This window comes from Euprymna scolopes, chromosome 32 (assembly GCF_053919585.1).
Source record: "Euprymna scolopes isolate OS-2025 chromosome 32, ASM5391958v1, whole genome shotgun sequence".
Lineage (NCBI taxonomy): Eukaryota > Metazoa > Mollusca > Cephalopoda > Sepiida > Sepiolidae > Euprymna > Euprymna scolopes.
The window spans coordinates 17,506,967-17,527,500 of NC_136513.1; the positions used below are offsets into that span (position 1 = coordinate 17,506,967).

A 20,534-nucleotide genomic window follows, 5' to 3' on the forward strand; every position below is an offset into this window, starting at 1 on the left:
AGCTATACCATAGCTAGCGATCTTATGAAGTAAACCTTTATGCCATACCCTATCAAAGGCTTTAGATATGTCAAGAGCAATTGCCCTAGAAAGATTGCCACCGTAGAGAGATTTGCTAATCCTATGCGATATAACTGTAAGGACATCTGCTGTAGATCTAGCAGAACGGAAACCATATTGAGTGTCACTAAGAAGGTTATTTTTGTTGAGATGTTTATATAGAAAAAGTAAATTTCCATACATACTGTGGGGCACAAAAGAGTTTGCAGACCTATTTTTTCTCAATTTCATTATTAATTTTGCTTTATTTTTTAGTCTCACCTCTTTCATCATTTGCTACTTGCTATTCTGTTTATTTTCATTATTACATTTTACGAAAGAAAAAAAAAACAGAATTTAATTATTGTTAAACTTTTTTCTCTTTTCAGGTGAACCAAAAATTTATGTAGGTAACCTAAATTTATTCTAATGGCTAAAGGAAAGATGTTGACAGATAGTGAGAAGGTTGAAATTGTTAAATTACTTATTGCGAAGACGTCTACATTAGAAATTTCAAAGATTTTGGAGCAAGATCATCGAATTGTGAAATGTTTCGTCATTGATAGCAAAGATCGAAGAAAAAAGCGCAAATGTGGCAGACCAAACCTGGCTTCATCATAAGATTTGAGAAAAATGAAGAGAAGTGTGCTAGCAAACCCACACAGCAGAAGCAAAGCTATTTTTGACCATACTGGAGTGTCTGGCATCCCTAAAAGGACCCAAAATCGGATTTTGAAATAAATAGCGGACTGTAGTACACCGAAAAAATGTTCTCCTTTGAATGACACCAAGTGTCAAAAACAACTAGGAGGGGTGTGCAATAAGTAATGCCCCTGACCCACTTCCAGTTGTCTGATCTAGCTGAAATTTTGCATGTGCAATGATTTATATCTCTACGGGTTATGTGGCAAATTACAGCTCTGAACTAATTGTGGGTTCTGTTTTACAGGTGTTTGAACTGAGTTAGGTGTGAAATGGAGCCTGTTAAATGTTGAGCAGTGATCCGGTTTTTGTATTTGAAAAGACACACAACACAGGAGACTTTTGATGAAATGAAAGAAACTTATGGTGATAATGCCCTATCATATGACCTTGTAAAACGCAGGCATTGTGAATTCAAACATGGCCGGAAGTCTGTAGAAACAGCTCCCAGACATGGTCGCCCCCCCCCTCCCCACTTTTGCCATTGATGAGGCATCTGTCCGTCAAGTTGAGGCTGCTATTTTGGAAGATCGGTGCATTACTATTCGTCAAATAGCTCAAGATGTCAAGATTAGTACAGGGTCTGTGGAAACTATCATTCATGACCATTTGCATATGCATAAGGTGTCTGCCAGATGGATTCCCAGGTTGCACACATCATTCCAAAAGTGAGAACGCGTTGAGTGCTCGAGGATGAATTTGGAGATGTGCCAGGAAGATGAGTCAAAGTTTTTCAAAAGACTGATTACACAGGATGAAACCTGGGTCCATCACTATGATCCAGAGATCAAAGCCCAGTCAATGCAGTGGAAGCACTTGGACTCACCTCCTCGAAAGAAGGTAAGGGTGCAGCCCTCCATTGGCAAGGTCATGCTCACAGTCTTCTGGAACTAGGACGGAGTAGTGATGACAGATTTCCTGGCAAAGGGTACCACAATTACAGGAGCCTATTATGCTTCACTTTTGAGGAAATTAAGGGAAACTATCAAAATCAAGAGGCAGGGCAAGATCAGCAAAGATACCCTCCTCCTGCAGGACAACGCTCCAGTCCACAACTCGCATGTCGCCAGACCAGAAGCACGGACGTGTGGTTATGAAACCCTTCCCCATCCTCCCTACTCTTCTGACCTTGCACCCTCTGACTTTCACCTCTTTCCAGCCATGAAGTTGTTTTTGAAAGGAAAGCGTTTCCCAGATAATGCAACCTTCATTTCTGAAATCACGTCCAGAGCTGCATCAAACGATGGTAGAAATGCATAACTGGGTGGTTCCTATGTAGAGAAAGACTAATAACTGTGCCCAGTTTCGTTGCTCTACTGCTATGGGAAGTGGGTCAGGGGCATTACTTATTGCACACCCCTCGTAGCATTGGCCATTACATATTTGGAAACCAATTTTCAAAATGTTCTCTGGACTGACAAGATTAGAGCAACCCCCAAAGGCTCTGACAGTTGGGCCAACGGATGGCTTCTTAAAGGCAATAGCCCATGCTTGCGATTCAGACATCAACATAAAGGATGGGGAGTGATGATTTGGGCTGGAATTATTGGTAGTGAGATTCTTGGCCCTTTTCTAGTCCGGAAGATGTCAAAATGAATTCTGCGAACTGTTGCAAGTTTTTGGAACAGAATTTATTGCTCTGGTTGAAATCACAAAATGATGCTGTCAACCAGAATCTCATTATTCAACAAGACAATGCCCCAAGCAATGCTTCTTGGTTAACAAAAGCTTGCCTTTCAGCCCAGGGGATCTCTGGTGAACGTCTGATAGATTGGCCACCGTAGAGCCAAGATTTGAATCCGATAGAGAACTTCTGGTCAATTCTTAAGAGGAAGTCTTATGATAACGGACATCAATTTAGCAGTAAAATAAAAAACTTTGGAAGAGAATTAAGGAGGCATATTTTGAAATCACGCCTCAACAAGTGCATAAATTAACATCGTCTGTTGATAGGAGTCTGATGGATTTGATTAAGAATGGAAGAAAGAGCATAAAGGGTTAAATTGTTTTAAAAATTGTATTGTTCTGTTAACTGTTATTTAAGCAATAACTGGTTTTCTTGTAATTTGTTATCAATATATGGTACTATTATCATAATGACACAATGTTTCAATTTAAATTATGTTTAAAAATGGTATTTATTTTGAAATAAATGAGTCTTGCAAACTTTATGGCCCATATTTCTTCCTGAAATTTATTTTAAATCTATACTTTTCCTCAGAATATGATTATTTGGTTTCCATTTTTAGGAATTTACTTTATATATTTGCATGTCGCACAATGAGTAACATAGCAATTATATTGGAAAATATTGAAGCATAAATTTATCAGTATATACATTTTGCAAACAATTTTGATCCCCATAGTGTGTGTGTGTGTATATATATATATATATATATATATATATGAACAAATGATTAATAAAACATGTTAAAAGACATCTTGAAAAAGAGTTAAAAACATATTTAATTTTAAAAAGGGAGCACAAGATAAGTGGATAGTCCTTAATCCACGGAGTTTCGAAGAAATACTCTCCTTCTCATCAGAGGGCAGGAATTAGCAAAATGCGGGATCGGATTTTGCATGTAAAAGTATTTAATGAAACTACAAGTAAGTTACAGATCTTACTTGGTTAAAAAAAGGGTGAGGTAAGGGGAATAGGAGGTAAAAGAAAAATGATAATGAATGGATAGTCCGGTGAAGGGTAAAAATCCAAGAATGGTATATTTTATTTACTTATATGGAATATGCAAAGTAAATTCCTCTCTCTCTCTTTCTCTCTATGTGTGTGTGTGTGTGTGCATATATATATAGAGAGAGAGAGGGAGAGGAATTTACTTTGCATATTCCATATAAGTAAATAAAAAATTTGCTTTAAATTTTAAAAAAACATGATTGTTGACTTGGTGATAACTGGAATGCAAATTTACAGTACCTATATGCTCTGAATTGAGCTTTTTATTAATAAGAAATGCAACTATTTTATAAGAAATCCCTTAAAAAGTATACATTTTTATATTCACTTCAGTATCCAAGTATGAATCTGTATGAATTTGAGGGAAAACATTCACCCAAAATCGTCAGAAGACAACAGAATAAAAATAGAAAACACAAGAGATTTCATTGTTTTATTATTTATAACATGATAGTTTTTTTTTGTGTGTATGTGTGTGAGTATGTGTCTGTATATATGCTTGCATAAGCATGTGTATAGTATGTATGTATGTATGACATGTGAGATAATAAAGACAAATAATAAAATTAATAACTGTTACTTCAAATTAAAAGAACAGTAAACTGAGAGAAGTCTAATTTGTCATTAAATTCATGCAGAACATGTCCTTGTTTTCTTATTTTTCAATAATTTTTTTTTTTTGGCTTTTCATAAGATTTTAGCAAATCTACCCCATCCCCTCCCCCCCACACCAGCATCACTTTTTTCCGTTTAGTTACAGCAACCCCCAGAACTGTTAACTTGGTCACGTTTCTTGCTCAGGTCAACCGTATTGCCTTGCGAGGAGTCCTTCAGGTCGTTTGTGGTGCTCGCCTCCTCAAAGTCCCGCAACCTCTTCACGGCTGCCACAAACGCAGCCTCCACATTTGTTGCATCTTTGGCGCTCGTCTCGAAGTACGGCAGCTTGCCGTTCTGCTCGCACCACTCAGACGACTCGGCTGTCGTCACTTGCCTCTCAGAGACGTCTATTTTGTTTCCTATGATGACAAATGGATACGTACCAACGTTATCATCAGCAATGTCAGCATAGTAGGCGAATTCCTTGCGCCACATGGAAATGTTCTCAAAACTTCGCTTGTCGTCAACAGCAAATGTCAACAGGCAGCAGTCGGCACCTCGATAAAATGGGGTGCGTAAACTTTTGAACCTCTCCTGCCCAGCAGTGTCCCAGATCTGCAGTGTGTAAGTGTCATTGCCGAGAGTGATTTCTTTGTTCAGGAATTCAACGCCAATCGTATGGAATGACTGCGTATCAAATTTGTTGCTCACAAAACGGTTCATCAAAGAACTTTTGCCGACTCCTCCATCTCCGAGCAGCACGACTTTTATAAGCTTGCTTTTTGTACTCATCTGGAAAAAAGAAAAAGGAAAAAAGAATTAAATTATTATCACAAATTTTATAGGGACTTAAAAAAAAAAAAAAAAAAAAAAAAAAAAAAAACTAGGACCATTTTCTGCGGTAATCAGGAATCTTAAGTGGAACCTTTTTTAATATAAGAACCAGTCAAGATCTCAATGGTTATTAATAGCTTCCCGCCTACAAAAATCGATTCTGTTTCATGTCCAACTTTAAAAAAAAAATTACATGATAATTTTATACATTACATCTACAAGGTGCCTTCAATAAGTTTCCAGACTTTTTTGTACAAGCATTTAAAATTGTTGCAGACTCTTGAAAATTCAATGTTATTGCCGTACATCTTATGAGATGACCAACTAATTTTTATGATTTCAGGTTCAAATGAACAGCTACAACAGGAATGTGAATACACCCTACTAAAGCCAAATTATCATAGTCGTGAATTTCAAAAATCTAATCTGGATGTGTGAACCCTTTGGAAGAATGATATACAATGAAATTGCTTAAAACTTGAAAAAAATACCATAGAAAGTTATTGAATGTTTCAAACTGCTTTTGGATCATCTGGTATGAATCGAGCATCAGTTTTTGAATGGCATAGGCGATTCAAGGAAGGTAGAGAGTTTGTGAACAATGATGAGAGATGTGGGAGGAATAAAGAAGTAAGAACACAAGAATTGATTGATCAAATACAGAATTTTATAGATAAGAACCGTCACGTGTCTATAGAGACAATAAGCACAGTTTGATGTTAGTGTGGGAACTGTACACACAATTATTCATAAGGAACTGAAGACGCGGAAGATTTGCGTGAAGTTTGTCTCAAGGGTGCTCAGACAAGATCACAGACTGTTTGACCAAAATAGTCCAGTCAATCTAGCTCATTTTTTGGCTCAACCTCAAACAAATTGCTAACAAAGGTTTTTAAATTGCATTATGGGCAAGAATATCTCCTCTTTCAGATAAAAAAGTTTACTAAAATTGACCTTGCGGAAAGGGGTCAACGATCGCCATCTTTAAAGGGTCCCCCCGATTCTAGTTTCCCTCTCTCAACTCAATTATTGTAAGTATATCTTCAAAAATTACAAATGTATCAATCTGAAATTTTATAAATTAACAGTTTCCATGAAGTTGAATATAATTATAAACTCATTGGTTTGGTTTTATTTGATTTTGGTTTACGGCATATCAACCCTTTTAGATTATTTGATACTAGTCCAGTCAATCTAGCTGTTTTTTTTTTGTGTCAACCTCATATAAATTGCTAACAGGGGTTTTTAAATTGCATTGTGGCCAGGAATATCTCCTCTTTCAGATAAAAAAAAAGTTTATTAAAATTAACCTCGGAGAAAGGGGTCGACGGACGCCATCTTTAAAGGGTCCCTCCGATTCTAGTCTCAATTACTGTAAGTATTCTTTTTTTATTAGCCGCACCTGCTTGCCGTCCCTGGCAGAAAACAAGCAATAAATTATTTTAATATTCTGGTGGTCATAAACCTGGCGCCTGTAGACTGTGGTACTGGTCAAGTCTGAGCAAACTCTCTCTCCCATAAAAAAAAGTTTATTAAAATTAACCTTGGATAAAGGGGTCAACGGCCGCCATATTTAAAGGGTCTCTCCGATTGTAGTCTTCCTCTCTTAACTCAGCTGAACCTCAAACAAATTGCTAACAAAGGTTTTTAACTTGCATTGTGGGCAGGAATATCTCCTCTTTCATATAAAAAAGTTTACCAAAATTAGCCTTGGGGAAAGGGGTCAACGGCCGCCACTTTTAAATCATTTGGGCCCTGTCGTAAAATGCGATAACTAGTGAAAAGGATGATACGCAAAATTAACAATTACCATAATGTAAAAGGACAAAATATCGACTGTGTCATCTTTTTTGCTAAATCGCCAAGGCCGATATATTGGCCTGAGTCTAAACGGTTAAAATTCAACTTAACAGTATTAAAATTTCGATGCATAAAATTCCTGACAAGTATGTCCATTAAAACAATTAATTACAAAAATAATCATTTTTGCTGACAAAAAACCTTTATTAAATTACACAGAACAAGTTTATGAACGGACCAAAGAACATTTCTTGTCAAGAACTAGTCAAAGGTCACTTCATCGTCATCATCATCATCATCATCATCATCAAGATCTGGCTGTGATGAGTTGGTGCAATGAAGGCCTTTGCAATATCCACACAAGTTTGAACAGTGAATGCCATGTTTCCTGCAACTGCATCTTCCTGTAGTACACCCTGAAGTACAGTTACAGTTAATTATAGCCAACAAATTTACATGGCCAGGTGGTAAGTCAGTCTTAACTGGTTGTAATTTACCATCTGAAAGTGTCCATCCCCACTCGTCAGGTTTTAGCTGTTCTACTTTTCCATTCCTGAATTTGGAAGTAAACTCGAAGGCTGTGGAATTTCGTAGCTGCTCTTGTCAGTGGCAATGATTTGGCCTCAACATACTTTGAGCTATTTGCAACCTTTTCCTTAAAGCGCCTCCGTCGAAGATGATTGATGTTTTCCCCATCATTACCATTGTATAGGCACACTAAAGCCTTCTCCCCAGCTTCAATAACCTCTTCTGCACTGCTGTCTTTGCCAAACACTTTAGCCAGTTCGAGGAAGTTTCTATTGTTCATCACCTTTCGGAGGGATGCTGCCTTCCCAATTCCGTGAACACTGCATGTAGAATCACAACCCAGTAGTGCATGAATGAAAAGAATGTTGGAACAGACCGCATCTCCCAATGATTTCCTCACCTCTTTGATGTTCCAGACTTTCACTCTTTTTTCACTAGCTTTTGGTTGTGGCGTAAAGATGTTGTAAATATCATCGCTATTGGTATGATAACATAGAAGGACCAATAGGTCAGTGTCATCTGCTATCAAAATGGTTTCTCCTGTCTGTGCCAGTTCTAGAGTAGTCTTCACAATCAATACGTCAGCATCTCCAGATGCATGGATTACTTTACAACCTGCTTCCTTCAAACTCTTTCCCAGCAAGTTGATAAACAATTGTTTGTTTTGTCGATTAGCAAGGAAAACATCCTTTTTTAATTTGAACACCATGAAAGGAGTCAGTGACACATTAACTCCAACAAACCCCCCTGCTCGGCATCGGTGAGTCGAGTCCTTAATGAATGGGTCACTTTCATATCCATCAAAGACAACACATGCTTTTCCATATCTATTTGTGACATATCTACAGTATTGGTCACAGATCTCATTAAATGTGCGACCTTTTTGCCAAGGGAGACGCTGAAGTAGTGCTCCACCATCTAAGAGATACTGTGGATCTGATGACTGTGGACCTTATTGTACATGAGAAGTCAATTCCCATATAGCGTCCGCCAAAGCAGATTTTTTTGCCTGTCACAGTAATCCAAAATAATAAAAAAGAGCAGGTGGGTAACCACACAGCTCATATTGAAAATGTTCTTGCTGCTCCTGGGTTGAGGGTTCATTATTAGATAGCACACACAGTCTCTGGAATAGGAGTTGTGGATCAGTCGCAACAGTTTCATCTTTGCTGAGTGAAACTTTTGATCCAAGTGTAATTGCTTGATCCTTTTTTTTAAAGTGTACTCTTCTACATTTTCTCCAGCCGTTGAAGCTATGATTGCCTCTCCTATGGAGTTTACTTTGTCCATATTCACCTTTTTGTCTCCAGTTACTCCACTTGAAATGCTGTGAATGGACGGATCTTCCGTGAATGGGGCATATGTCTAGAGAAACGCAAGGACCTTCCATGTATCCCTCACATCACGCTCTTTTCTTGCTGAAGTAGCCTCCTGATGCTGGTCACTAGTGCCATAATGAATGCCTGCTAGTTCTTGCATTGTAAACTTGATTTCCACGCATGCTGGCAGTGATAGCGTCCAAACCAATCGTTGAATTTCATCCATTCCTCTGCCATGAGTAAGGCCTCCAGACGTCTTCAGGCTTCTCATTAGCACCTGTTCAATAACCAGATCCTTTGACAAGCCAGCCCAGTAGCGATCACTCCGTCTAATCACATGGAATTCTTCCGAAAATTTCTGGTATACTTCAGGATGGGTTTTTGGTAGACCCTCCATTTGCTGCAAATACAGATACGCCGACTTTGCATATAGGATGTGTCCTGCTGCAGCGAATATTGGCAGCATTTTCCTAACAGCGTCAAGGTGCAATTCCAAGTTCCCGGTGCGCTCTGCTTTGATAAACAGTTGCAGGCTCTTCACCATATCAAGGTATTGAATCCACAATTTTGCTGTTCGCTGCTCAACCATCGCATCCTTCACATGGTTGATTTTCTGGGTAATCCTGGTTACAGACTCTGAAGACAGAATATTATCCAATCTCTCAGTCCCACCAAGGAGACCTATCAATAGCCCCTGAGCTTCTTTAAGGTCTTCATTTTGATGAAATGACTCTTCTGCATCAGTGTTGGGTTGATCATGCTCAGTGACATGTGAAACTGGCAAATCATAGGCTTTTGCTAATAAAATAGCATTCAGAGCAGCAGCAACTAAAAAGTGAGCACGAATGGCTCTTGCAATTGTTTTGCCACTTAGCATGTGGTTGACTGTGTTTTCAGCATACACAAGTTCAAAAAGTTCTTGCAAACCAGAACTTTTCATATTTTATTGCTTGTTTTCGGCCAGGGACGGCAAGCAGGTGCGGCTAATAAAAAAAGAATACTTACAGTAATTGAGACTAGAATCGGAGGGACCCTTTAAAGATGGCGTCCGTTGACCCCTTTCTCCGAGGTTAATTTTAATAAACTTTTTTTTTATCTGAAAGAGGAGTTATTCCTGCCCACAATGCAATTTAAAAACCTCTGTTAGCAATTTATTTGAGGTTGAGACAAAAAAAAACCAGCTAGATTGATTGGACTAGTATCAAATAATCTAAAAGGGTTGATATGCCGTAAACCAAAATCAAATAAAACCAAACCTATGAGGTTATAATTATATTTAACTTCATGGAAACTGTTAATTTATAAAATTTCACATTGATATATTTGTAATTTTTTAAGATATACTTACAATAATTGAGTTGAGAGAGGGAAACTAGAATCGGGGGAACCCTTTAAAGATGGCGGTCGTTGACCCCTTTCCGCAAGGTCAATTTTGGTAAACTTTTTTTTATCTGAAAGAGGAGATATTGTCTCGCACAGTGCAATTTAAAAACCTTTGTTAGCAATTTATTTGAGGTTGAGACAAAAAAAAAACAGCTAGATTGACTGGACTAGTATCAAATAATCTAAAAGGGTTGATATGCCGTAAACCAAAATCAAATAAAACCAAACCTATGAGTTTATAATTATATTCAGCTTCATGAAAACTGTTGATTTATAAAATTTCAGATTGATACATTTGTAATTTTTGAAGATATACTAACAATAATTGAGTTGAGAGAGGGAAACTAGAATCGGGGGGACCCTTTAAAGATGGCGGTCGTTGACCCCTTTCCGCAAGGTCAATTTTGGTAAACTTTTTTTTTATCTGAAAGAGGAGATATTCTTGCCCGTAATGCAATTTAAAAACCTTTGTTAGCAATTTGTTTGAGGTTCAGCCACAATTTGACTGGACTAAAAGGGACATCAAGACAGTTCCTCACCTCCCATATAGTTCAGACCTTGCTTACTGTGGCTTTTGGTTATTACCTAAGCTCAAGAAAAACCTTACAGGCTGTTATGAGACGATCGAGGAGATAAAAGAGGCTGTGACGAGGGTCATTGACACGCTCACACAAGAGGACTTCCATGGGACTGTCCAGAAGTTGTTGGAACGGTACAACAAGTATATTGCAGCTGGAGGAGATTACTTTGAAGTGAATTAGAGTTTTATGTATGTGCTTTTAAGAAAAGTGGCCATACGAAAAAAAGTCTGAAAAATTATTGAAGGCATCTCGTGTGTGTGTGTGTGTGTGTATATATATATATATATATATATATATACACACACACACACATATACATATATATAACAGGTATTTGTGAGAAAAGAACCCCAGCAAAAAAACATATAAACAGAGGCTGAAGAGAATACAATATTTTTTCGGCCATAAACGCGTCCCCTAATATCAGATTTAAAACTAATGGTAGCAATGTTTTTCTGACCTTCTGTAAAATTTTTAAAATAAATAGCACACACACACACACACATATATATATTAAGTAATGTGATTTTTAAATTTTAAAAATTTAAAAAAAATTTTTAAATTTAAAAATCAAATTTTAATTAAATTAAAAATCAGTTTCATAAGTACATGTACTTTGTTGTTGTTCCTTCTTATGAAACTGATTTTTAATTTAATTAAAATTTGATTTTTAAATTTAAAAATTTTTTTTAATTTTTAAATTATAAATCACATTACTTAATATTGAATTAGCTCTAGGACATTTAACTATCGAGCTTATTATATATCTAAATTACAACGAGCATTTCCTGTATTTTAATTAAACTAGTAATTTCACTATTACATTAAAATACACTTAGCTCTTTAGACTATTATTCTAATCTCCTTTAAATTATATATATATATATATATATATATATATATATATATATATATATATATATATATATATATACACACACACACACACACACACACACATATAATTAAGTTAAAAAATAAAATTCAATGGTAAGGCAAACCAATCTTGATAAAAAAAGATCTGCCAGTTAAGATCAATCAATAGAATAAGTGAAGATATAGAGTAGAAACCTCTTTAGTCCATAGCATTTCAAAGCTAAATGCTTCTAGTCAGAAGAGAAAAAAGTTGGAAATAAACAAATGTTAAGCTAAAAAGAACACCGACTTTGAAAATATTCAGATTGGAAATTGTAAAAAAAATTTTTATGTGTGTGTGTGTGTGTGTGTGTGTGTGTGTGTGTGTGTGTGTGTGTGTGTGTGTGTGAAAGAGGGGTGATACGATGGGAATAAAAGAGAGAAGAGACAATAAGTAAAAAAAATATAAAACAATTAAGAAAATTAAATAAATTTTTATTTTTAATTTATAAAAAATATAAAAAAATTCAAAAACTTTTTCAAAAGTCAAAAACATTTACAATAAATTCTAATAAAAACAAATTTTACTTATAAAATATTAATCTATATAATTATAAAACTCAGATCAACTTGCTTGCTTGAGTAAACCGTCCATCCGGTTTCTGACTTTCGGTTTCAAAAAAGTTTGTCTGCTTACCTTTTTCATGGGCGCCCTGTCTTAAGTCTGATATTAAAAAAGCCACTGCTGCTATTCAAAGCATACACAAGATCAACAATATTTTTTGTTTTCACTTATTTTAACGTGTTTTTCCTTACAAACAAATATCATTTAACTCCATTGAGTTAAAAAAAAAATCTAAATATGAATATACAATATATAACTATAATAACATTATCAACAATATTTACTGATTTTTATCAACCATATTTTACTACTTTTAGTAGTGCTCCTGTGGATTCTGACGATTAATTTTTTTTAGACCTTACTTTAAAAATATTTTCTATTCAAGAAAGGGGGAGGTAGAAACTTGATTTTAGTAGTGTTTTTAGTAGGACCTCTTAATTTTAATTAGTGCTTGTAGTAGTGCTCTGGAAGCTTCCTGAGTTTTATTTTTATTCGCTCATTACTTAAAAAAATGTTTTCTCAAGAAAAGACAATATAATCTCAAAATCACTTTTTATTTTGAACATTTTTCATCTTACCCTTCAAGGGCTAATGGGTAGACAAGTACTACTTAAAAAAAATAAAAACTAATGACGGGGGGGGGGGCGAACTTTTCTCAAAGTGAAAAGTCACAAAAAAAAAATAATAATAATAATGTCGGCTGAGGGGGGGGGCTGAAGGACCCAAAATAAAATTGGAGGAGCTGGAAATCGGTTCTTAAAATGGGGATCAATTTACTAGAACATTGTATGTGAAACTGAACTCCCTTCCAATTTTTTTATATGGATTGTTTCCAATTTTTGTCTTATAATCTGGTAGCTTAGTCTCCAATAATCCGCAGAAATAGTTGAAAAAAGACGAAAAGAAAAAATTGTAGGGGGGGGGGTCGATTGTTCAGGTGCATCTACACATTTTTTAAAAAACATTTTTTTTTACCCAAGTTGTGTGTGATTAAAAGTAGAACTTCATTAAAAAAAACTTTTTTTAAATTACGTTTTTCGTGTCCCAAATTATTTATTTATGATTATTTTATTTGTATTTTAAATTGTTTTCAAACAAAAAAAAACAAAAACAAAGCAAATGTTTTTCTAATGTAAAAAAAACAAACTACCCAACATAGTTTACCTCCTAAAAAGAAATCAAAATTTACTTGATTTTGGCTAATACATTTCAACAGCCTTTAAAGATAATATAAAAAAATTTTTTTTTTTTAAATAATTAAAATTTAACATTTTAGCATGGGGATCGCTTTCCTATATAAACTTAACGTAAAACGAGACCCCACTTCTTGGCGATGTAGTTAGACATGTAATCGTTAGTATTTTTTTCAAGTTTGGTGACAGGGGTGGAGGCAGAAATGAGAAACGGGGTGGGGTGGGAGTCATTAATTCCAAACATTTTAAAAATACGTAGAAACATTCCAAAACGTGTGTGTGGGGAGACTGTTCATTTTATTTTAAGATTTGCTTTAAAAAAGTCTCATCGTAAAATATTACTTAATCAGTTAATTATAATTTTCTGATATTTTTAAGGCTGTTAACACACACACACACACACAAAAAAAAAACAAAAAAAAAAAAACAGAGTGGACCTGCACAATGCACACTCCCTCCTTGTATTTTTTTTCAATTTTTTTCAACCGATTACCCACCTTCCTATATAAAGGATTTTTCATTTAATCTAAGAGCAATGATTTTAAGACCTTTATTATCCAATGTATTCCGTTTGGTTTTCACTGGTTGCCATGTTTGTTTTTGTGCACGCATACATTCAATGTTTTGCACGCACAAACTTGCATATTGTTTTCACTGGTTGCCATGTTTGTTTTTGCAGGTGCATGCATTCAATTTTTGCGCATTTATACATTAATTCTGTGTACTCACTATTCCATAGCTAGCTATAACATATACTGACCACATGGGTCACAAGTAGTCTAGTGTATATATATAATTTTATGTATCTATTTTCAGTACGTACTTCAACAGTGCACAATATATGAGTAGAGCTAGGTAGTAAGCTTTAGAAAATATATATATGGCAATTCAGCTACAATTCAGTTTCCTGCGTTTCATCCTCATGAGGACTCGTCAGACTATTGCATGAGCAAGAAACACAGAAACTTCTGTGTAGAATATATGATATTTTAACTTATGCAGATTTCCTATTCATTATTGTATAGCCAATTCTTTATTGATTATCGATTTGGTTGGCTTTGTTTTATGGCATATCAACCCTTTTCAGGTTATTGCAAAATCCAGTGATTTTGAAGAAAGATTTTTTAATAGAATATATTTGTTTTTCAAGTCGGTTTCTATTTAACCTATAGTTGGGACCCTAACAGGTACTACCACTCCGGGTCAGTGGACCTGGGAGCAATGGCAATTAAAGGGTGGCTCCACACTCCCCAAAGCCCGCAAGCTGCGGCCTCACTATCGGATACAGTTTAAGGTCATATCTGGGACCATTGATTATTTAACTGTATCCAATATATAACAGTGATTTCAAAAGTTTTTAAAAAAATATATGACCTGGGTGCCATCAGCTAGAATCAAAAGGAAACATTTAGCATTATAATCTAGCATTATTGATTGAGATTTTTGGACTGACTTCCTCATCTTGGTTGTTATAGTCACAACGTTTCGGCCGTTTTGCCCTCCGGCCTTTAGCAGGTGTTTTATATCGAACTGGGGAACTGTTTGTTAGGAGTCTCGAACCCAACCCTTTATTATTATTACGGGGGTACCGTGTTCGGACTCCAGCTAGGCTCTGAGACATAGTTGCTGATTCTCTGTTTTGAATGTTACTTTTCACTGCCTTCGTTCAGGATTGAACTCAGCACCTTTGGGTACATATAAATTTATCTAGTTGGAAAGGTGCCAAGTTCAATCCTGAACGAAGGCAGTGAAAAGTAACATTCAAAACAGAGAATCAGCAACTATGTCCCAGAGCCTAGCTGGAGTCCGAACACGGTACCCCCGTAATAATAATAAAGGGTTGGGTTCGAGACTCCTAACAAACGGTTCCCCAATTCGATACAAAACACCTGATGAAGGCCGGAGGGCAAAACGGCCGAAATGTTGTGACTATAACAACCAAGATGAGGAAGTCAGTCCGACAATCTCAATCAATGAAAACACCTCATCTCAAAAATGCAGACAATTACAATCTAGCATTATTCGTTACCATTTGATTTTGCTGCTTGTCTGGTTTGTCGAGTGTATTTACACTAAGGGGTTACTAGTGTTTTGAGTTCGTCGAATTACCATTAAAGCACTTGCAAAACATGCACAGGGATGCCACATTTCGGTGATGAGACAGAGGTAAGAGGTTATTAGGTTGACTTATTAGGTTGGAAACTCTTTAATCGAACCCTATTTAGACACGAGAGACTACTGGCAGATGCACCAACCCTGATGTGGCAACAATATTCCAATGCATGGAGAAACAGGATACTTTCAGGTGTGAGTAAGCTTCTAGCATCGTAGAGGGAGCCCACCTTCTTCAAAATTACCTCACTGTATTTGTTCCAATCCTTGTTGTTTGTTGTTTAGGTTTTTACAAAGTTGATGTAAATATTTTATTGTTGTTGTATTTTAAATAATCTGTTTTAACGACTAAACAAGTGAAACTGTTTTGATAACAATATTTTGAGTTAATTTTTTTTTTTTTTTTGACGAACGAAAAAATACAATTTTTATTTGTGAATCTGACATAATTATTTTGATTAACCTCTGTTATTGACAAAAAAAAGTGAGTTTACTTATTATTATTATTATTATTATTATTATTATTTGAACATTAAACAAAAAAACAAAACAAAAAATACAAAAATATTAACAGGATCTTAATTGTTTTTATGTATTTTTTCAACATCAATGAATTTGTTTTGAAAACTCCTGTGTTGGAATTAAATAAAAAAAATGTTTAAAGTTTTTGACATTGTTTAACAAAATTCAAATAAAAAATTCGATTAACCCCAAAATTTTCAGATTCCAATGAAAAATGTGTGCAAATCTTTACATATAAATTTATCTGGTTGGATTTTCAAAATCAGACCTAAATAGTATTTAACCTGACAAATCGAACTTTGCTTCTGACTTTCCAATTTTCAATTGTTATTGTTGTACCATGTTATCTAACATAAATTTATCTTTTCAGATTTTCTAAGTCAGACTCAAATAGCATTTAAGGTGACACATCGAACTTTGCTTCTGACCAGACAATTTTCATCCATTAGTTTTATATAGTGTCATCGATAATGAATGTTTTTCTGTCAGAATTGCGAGGTCTATCTAATTATCCTGGAAGGATGATGGATGATATGCGCTGAATGTTGAGATAAGGATATAGCACATACAGCACCTGGTATTATCAAATATTAACCCATTTTTGTAATGATCAACAATTTTGTAATGATCAACAATTTTTGTAATGATCAACAATTTTGTAATGATCAACAATTTTGTAATTATCAACAATTTTTGTAATGATCAACATTTTTGTAATGATCAACAATGCTTAATTTCAGTGATCTAACAGGAACCAGTGTGTTAATGTGATTATGCCGTATTCATTGATAATACAGCATACTAAATTACACTTTGATAAATTACTTAGTTCAACCTAGACAACTGTTAATATGAAACATTCAATAATCACCTAAAAATAAAAATTAACAGGAATTATGATCCATGAAATTGAAGAATATGGTCTTGAGGGTTTTAGAATGGAGGTTGATGGCTTTAATGAGAATCAGAATCATATTTGAAGTCGGATGTTTTAATCTTAAAATAATTTTTTTTTTTTAAATCAGAGTTTGGAAGAATTTTTAAATGAAAAAGTTAAAGATTTTAGAATTCTAGGAGTTAAGTGTCAGAGTCAGAACTTTTGGAATAGTCAAATTTGGAGCTTATGTGCAAACAAATAATTAAAAACTAAAATAACTTTACTGCATCTGGAGTATTGTGCTGGGTAAGTATCGAAAAAAAAAAAAAAAAAAAAAAAAAAAAAAGAAAAAATTGAAATGTTGAACTGGTTTCCTCTAAAGGAAGAAATTTCATAGGAATATCAAATTTACAAGTGATTCCAGTTGCCTGCATATCTCCATCAGGGGAGATGAAAATGTTAAGTTCTTGCAGTTCTAGTGAGGAGGTGCATATATATATATATATATATATATATATATATATATATATATATATATATATACACACACACACAAACAGTGCCTGGTATACTTAAACGGTCACCCATCTAGTACTGACCAGGCTGAATGATAATCTAACAGGAACCGGTATGTCAGTGTGATTATGCTGTACATAAGAGCTCTGATGAATCCTTGATTTTATACCTTCAAGATCAAAGCTGACTACAATATGGTTGTCTTCAAGTCTAACGTAAACAAGTTTTTGATGAACCGTTCCATATAAGTTAACAAATTTACCGAATTTCCATTATTAACGATTACTATATTGTCCAATTTCTACTGTACACTCTTTAACCATTATCCTCGAGTGGCCTCTTGGCCTTGGTAAGTGGTGATGCCTATGTATAAAAAAAAAAACGTATAACTCCTAGTACTGAGAAATATTATGAGAAAGGGGAATAGCTTGAATATGATTGGATGCCTTTCCTCACCCCCTTTGGATGTCCAGGGTCGGATCCATCCTTCCTCTTCACTGGAAAGCGGCAAGAGTAGGAAGATGATAATGGCTCAGTGATTAACAACACGGACTGACAACCTGGGTGTGCCAAGTTGGAATCCAGTTCATTCCAATGAAACACTATCAGTTAGGGATGTTGGCAACCTTCATGTGGTCCCTCTTGTAAGTACTCGATGTGTTTTTGTTCACAAAATAAAAGACAGCTGTTTTTGGCTAGGAGCAAAGTGTAGTATTTGTTATGATACTGCACTTTATCTGCTCTGTCCTTGGTCGGTGAAGGAGAAATCCTACAATAAGGAGATAATTTTTATTTTATCCCAATCCAGAGTGAAACTCCCCTCTCCCATCTATTTTGGGGGAGAAGGGCTGGATTTTCCCAAGATTAAAAAAAAAGACCAACAGTTTTTCAAGACGGTCAGCAACACGATTAAAAACCAGGTTGTACCAAGTTCAAGTCGAGTTTGTTCCACAGAAACACTTTAATCAAACCCACACTTGACCTTGTGCCTAACCTTCTGGGAAGGTGATAAATAAATAGTCTAAGCATAAAAAAAATATATATGAAAAAAAGAAAACCGTTGAATGACATCACATGACCCAGATTTGCAGCAGGTGATCAAATTGAATGAAAGGGTGTTATAGGGTGGATGATGGTATATTTAAATTCCTAACAATTGACATTAAGCATTCAAGCTTTAGGCTCTCTTTAGACAGCTGCCACAGAATTAACCCTCACAGATAAATGACCTCAATATTTTAAACAGAAATAGTTGGTGAATAATTCAACACAAGAAGATCATTTTCATTCAAGTTTTTTTTTTTTACATTTGTATTTAAAGCAAGAATGATCCATGCAGTTTGCAGTCCAGTCAACAAAATGTTAAAGTGGTTAAAAAAGACAAATACATAACAAATAAATGTTACCAAAGGAAAGATAAGTTACACTTCTACCTACCTGGATATGTTTTTTGTTTTGTTTTGCTTTTACTTATTTTTAGAGTGTTTATTTATTTTGAAACAAAAGTGGTTTCCAGTCTCCAGCTAGAACAACTTTTTATTTTATTTGAAATTTTATAAGAAATGTGTTTATGAAATTACCAAAATATTGTTTTTTTAAATAAGTTTTTTTTTATTTAAATTTATATAATAAATATGTTTTTGAAAGTATAAAAATAAAATTACTGAAATCAAAGTTACAAAATTTCAAAACATCTTAAAAAACGTATCCAATACATAACATTCCAAAAATAGTTTGAGAATATTTTTTTAAGTGTTTCCAATACTTCTTTAAAAAAAAAATTAACTAAATAAAATTAATTAATTAATTAGAACAATGCAAAAAGTGTCTTCATATATCATCAGGATTTGTGGAGACCTGATGATACATGAAGAATGTAGAAATATTGGTTAATCCACGTAGACTCCTTACAATGTTTATATAATTTTATTTATATAAAAGCTCTACACGCATATGGAGCAGCAAATTCACACGCTCAAGCAGACATGACATTGAAGACGGTCCTTGGCATACATACATATATATACACATAGACATACATACCCACATGCACACATACATACATACATACACAATACATATAACACATACAAACATATACACATGCACACACATATACATACATATGCATACACATATATACTATCATATACAAATACATACACACATATACATACATATTCACATACATATACGTACACATGTATGCACATATACATAAATGCACAAAGTTACCTACATATACCTACACATACATATATATGCATATACACACAAATATATATACGTATATACATACAAACACACATAAACATATATACACAAAAAATAAATAAAAATATATACACATACATATATATACAAATAGGTATACATACACATACATACACTAGTACATATATTAACATACATCCATACATACATACACACACATATATAGAATGATGGCAGATCAATTATTACATGCTTCCAGTATTTCAGGGCTACACACGTGACACTTTTTCCATCGCCATGGACAATTTTTATAGACAAATGCCTGAGGACGTATCTATACAAAGATGATGTTACAGAGTTTTAGCTTTGTACGACAGCTAAGTCTCTCTCTCGGTTCAAAATGTTGAGAACAAGCAAGAGCAAGATAGCCAGCAACAAATCAAACTGCAGACCAGCTTAATGCGGGTACTGGTCTTCCGCTTTATGGTTTTTTAAATCAGAGATTTGCGTCTCCTAGAAAGGTTGCCTTCACCACGGCTTACGGGAGCCCTCTCTACCCCAATACACATATACACACACACAAATATACACGGTGGTAGTTGGCCGTTGACCCAGAAAAAGAGTTCATTCGCCCTTTGGAAGGTCTTGTTTTTTCATCCTTCAGGGAGACTAGCCGCCCTCCTCACCAAACAAGTCTGGTGGGGGAACCAATTTAGTCGCGAGTGACCCGACCATGAGGCAAGTAGTACTGGGTTACATGGTACCAGTAGCATATGACATGACCTGACATAAATATATACATATATATATATATATATATATATATATATATATATACATACATACATATACACATACATATATACATACACATATATACATATACACATACATATACATACATATATATACACATACATACATATACACACACATATATACACATACATATACACACACATATATGCATACACACATACATATACACACACATAGACATACACACATACATATACACACACAGACATACACACATACATACATATATATACACATATATATATACACACATACATACATATATATACACATATATATACACACATACATATACATTCACACATACATACATATATATTCAT

General features: G+C 34.7%; 1 protein-coding gene across 2 annotated transcripts in view; it reads right to left on the reverse strand.

Annotated features, from left to right (window-relative positions):
• Positions 1–3,855: 3,855 nt before the first annotated feature.
• The window catches only part of LOC145256227 (ras-related protein Rab-9A-like), a 79,895-nt gene continuing 63,216 nt past the window's right edge, over positions 3,856–20,534 (reverse strand). For both annotated transcript variants that reach the window (XM_080114851.1, XM_080114852.1), the window contains exon 2: positions 3,856–4,825. In XM_080114851.1, coding sequence (XP_079970977.1) covers positions 4,187–4,825 — 639 coding nt within the window. In that variant the 3' untranslated portion in view covers positions 3,856–4,186. The remainder of the gene's footprint in view (positions 4,826–20,534) is intronic.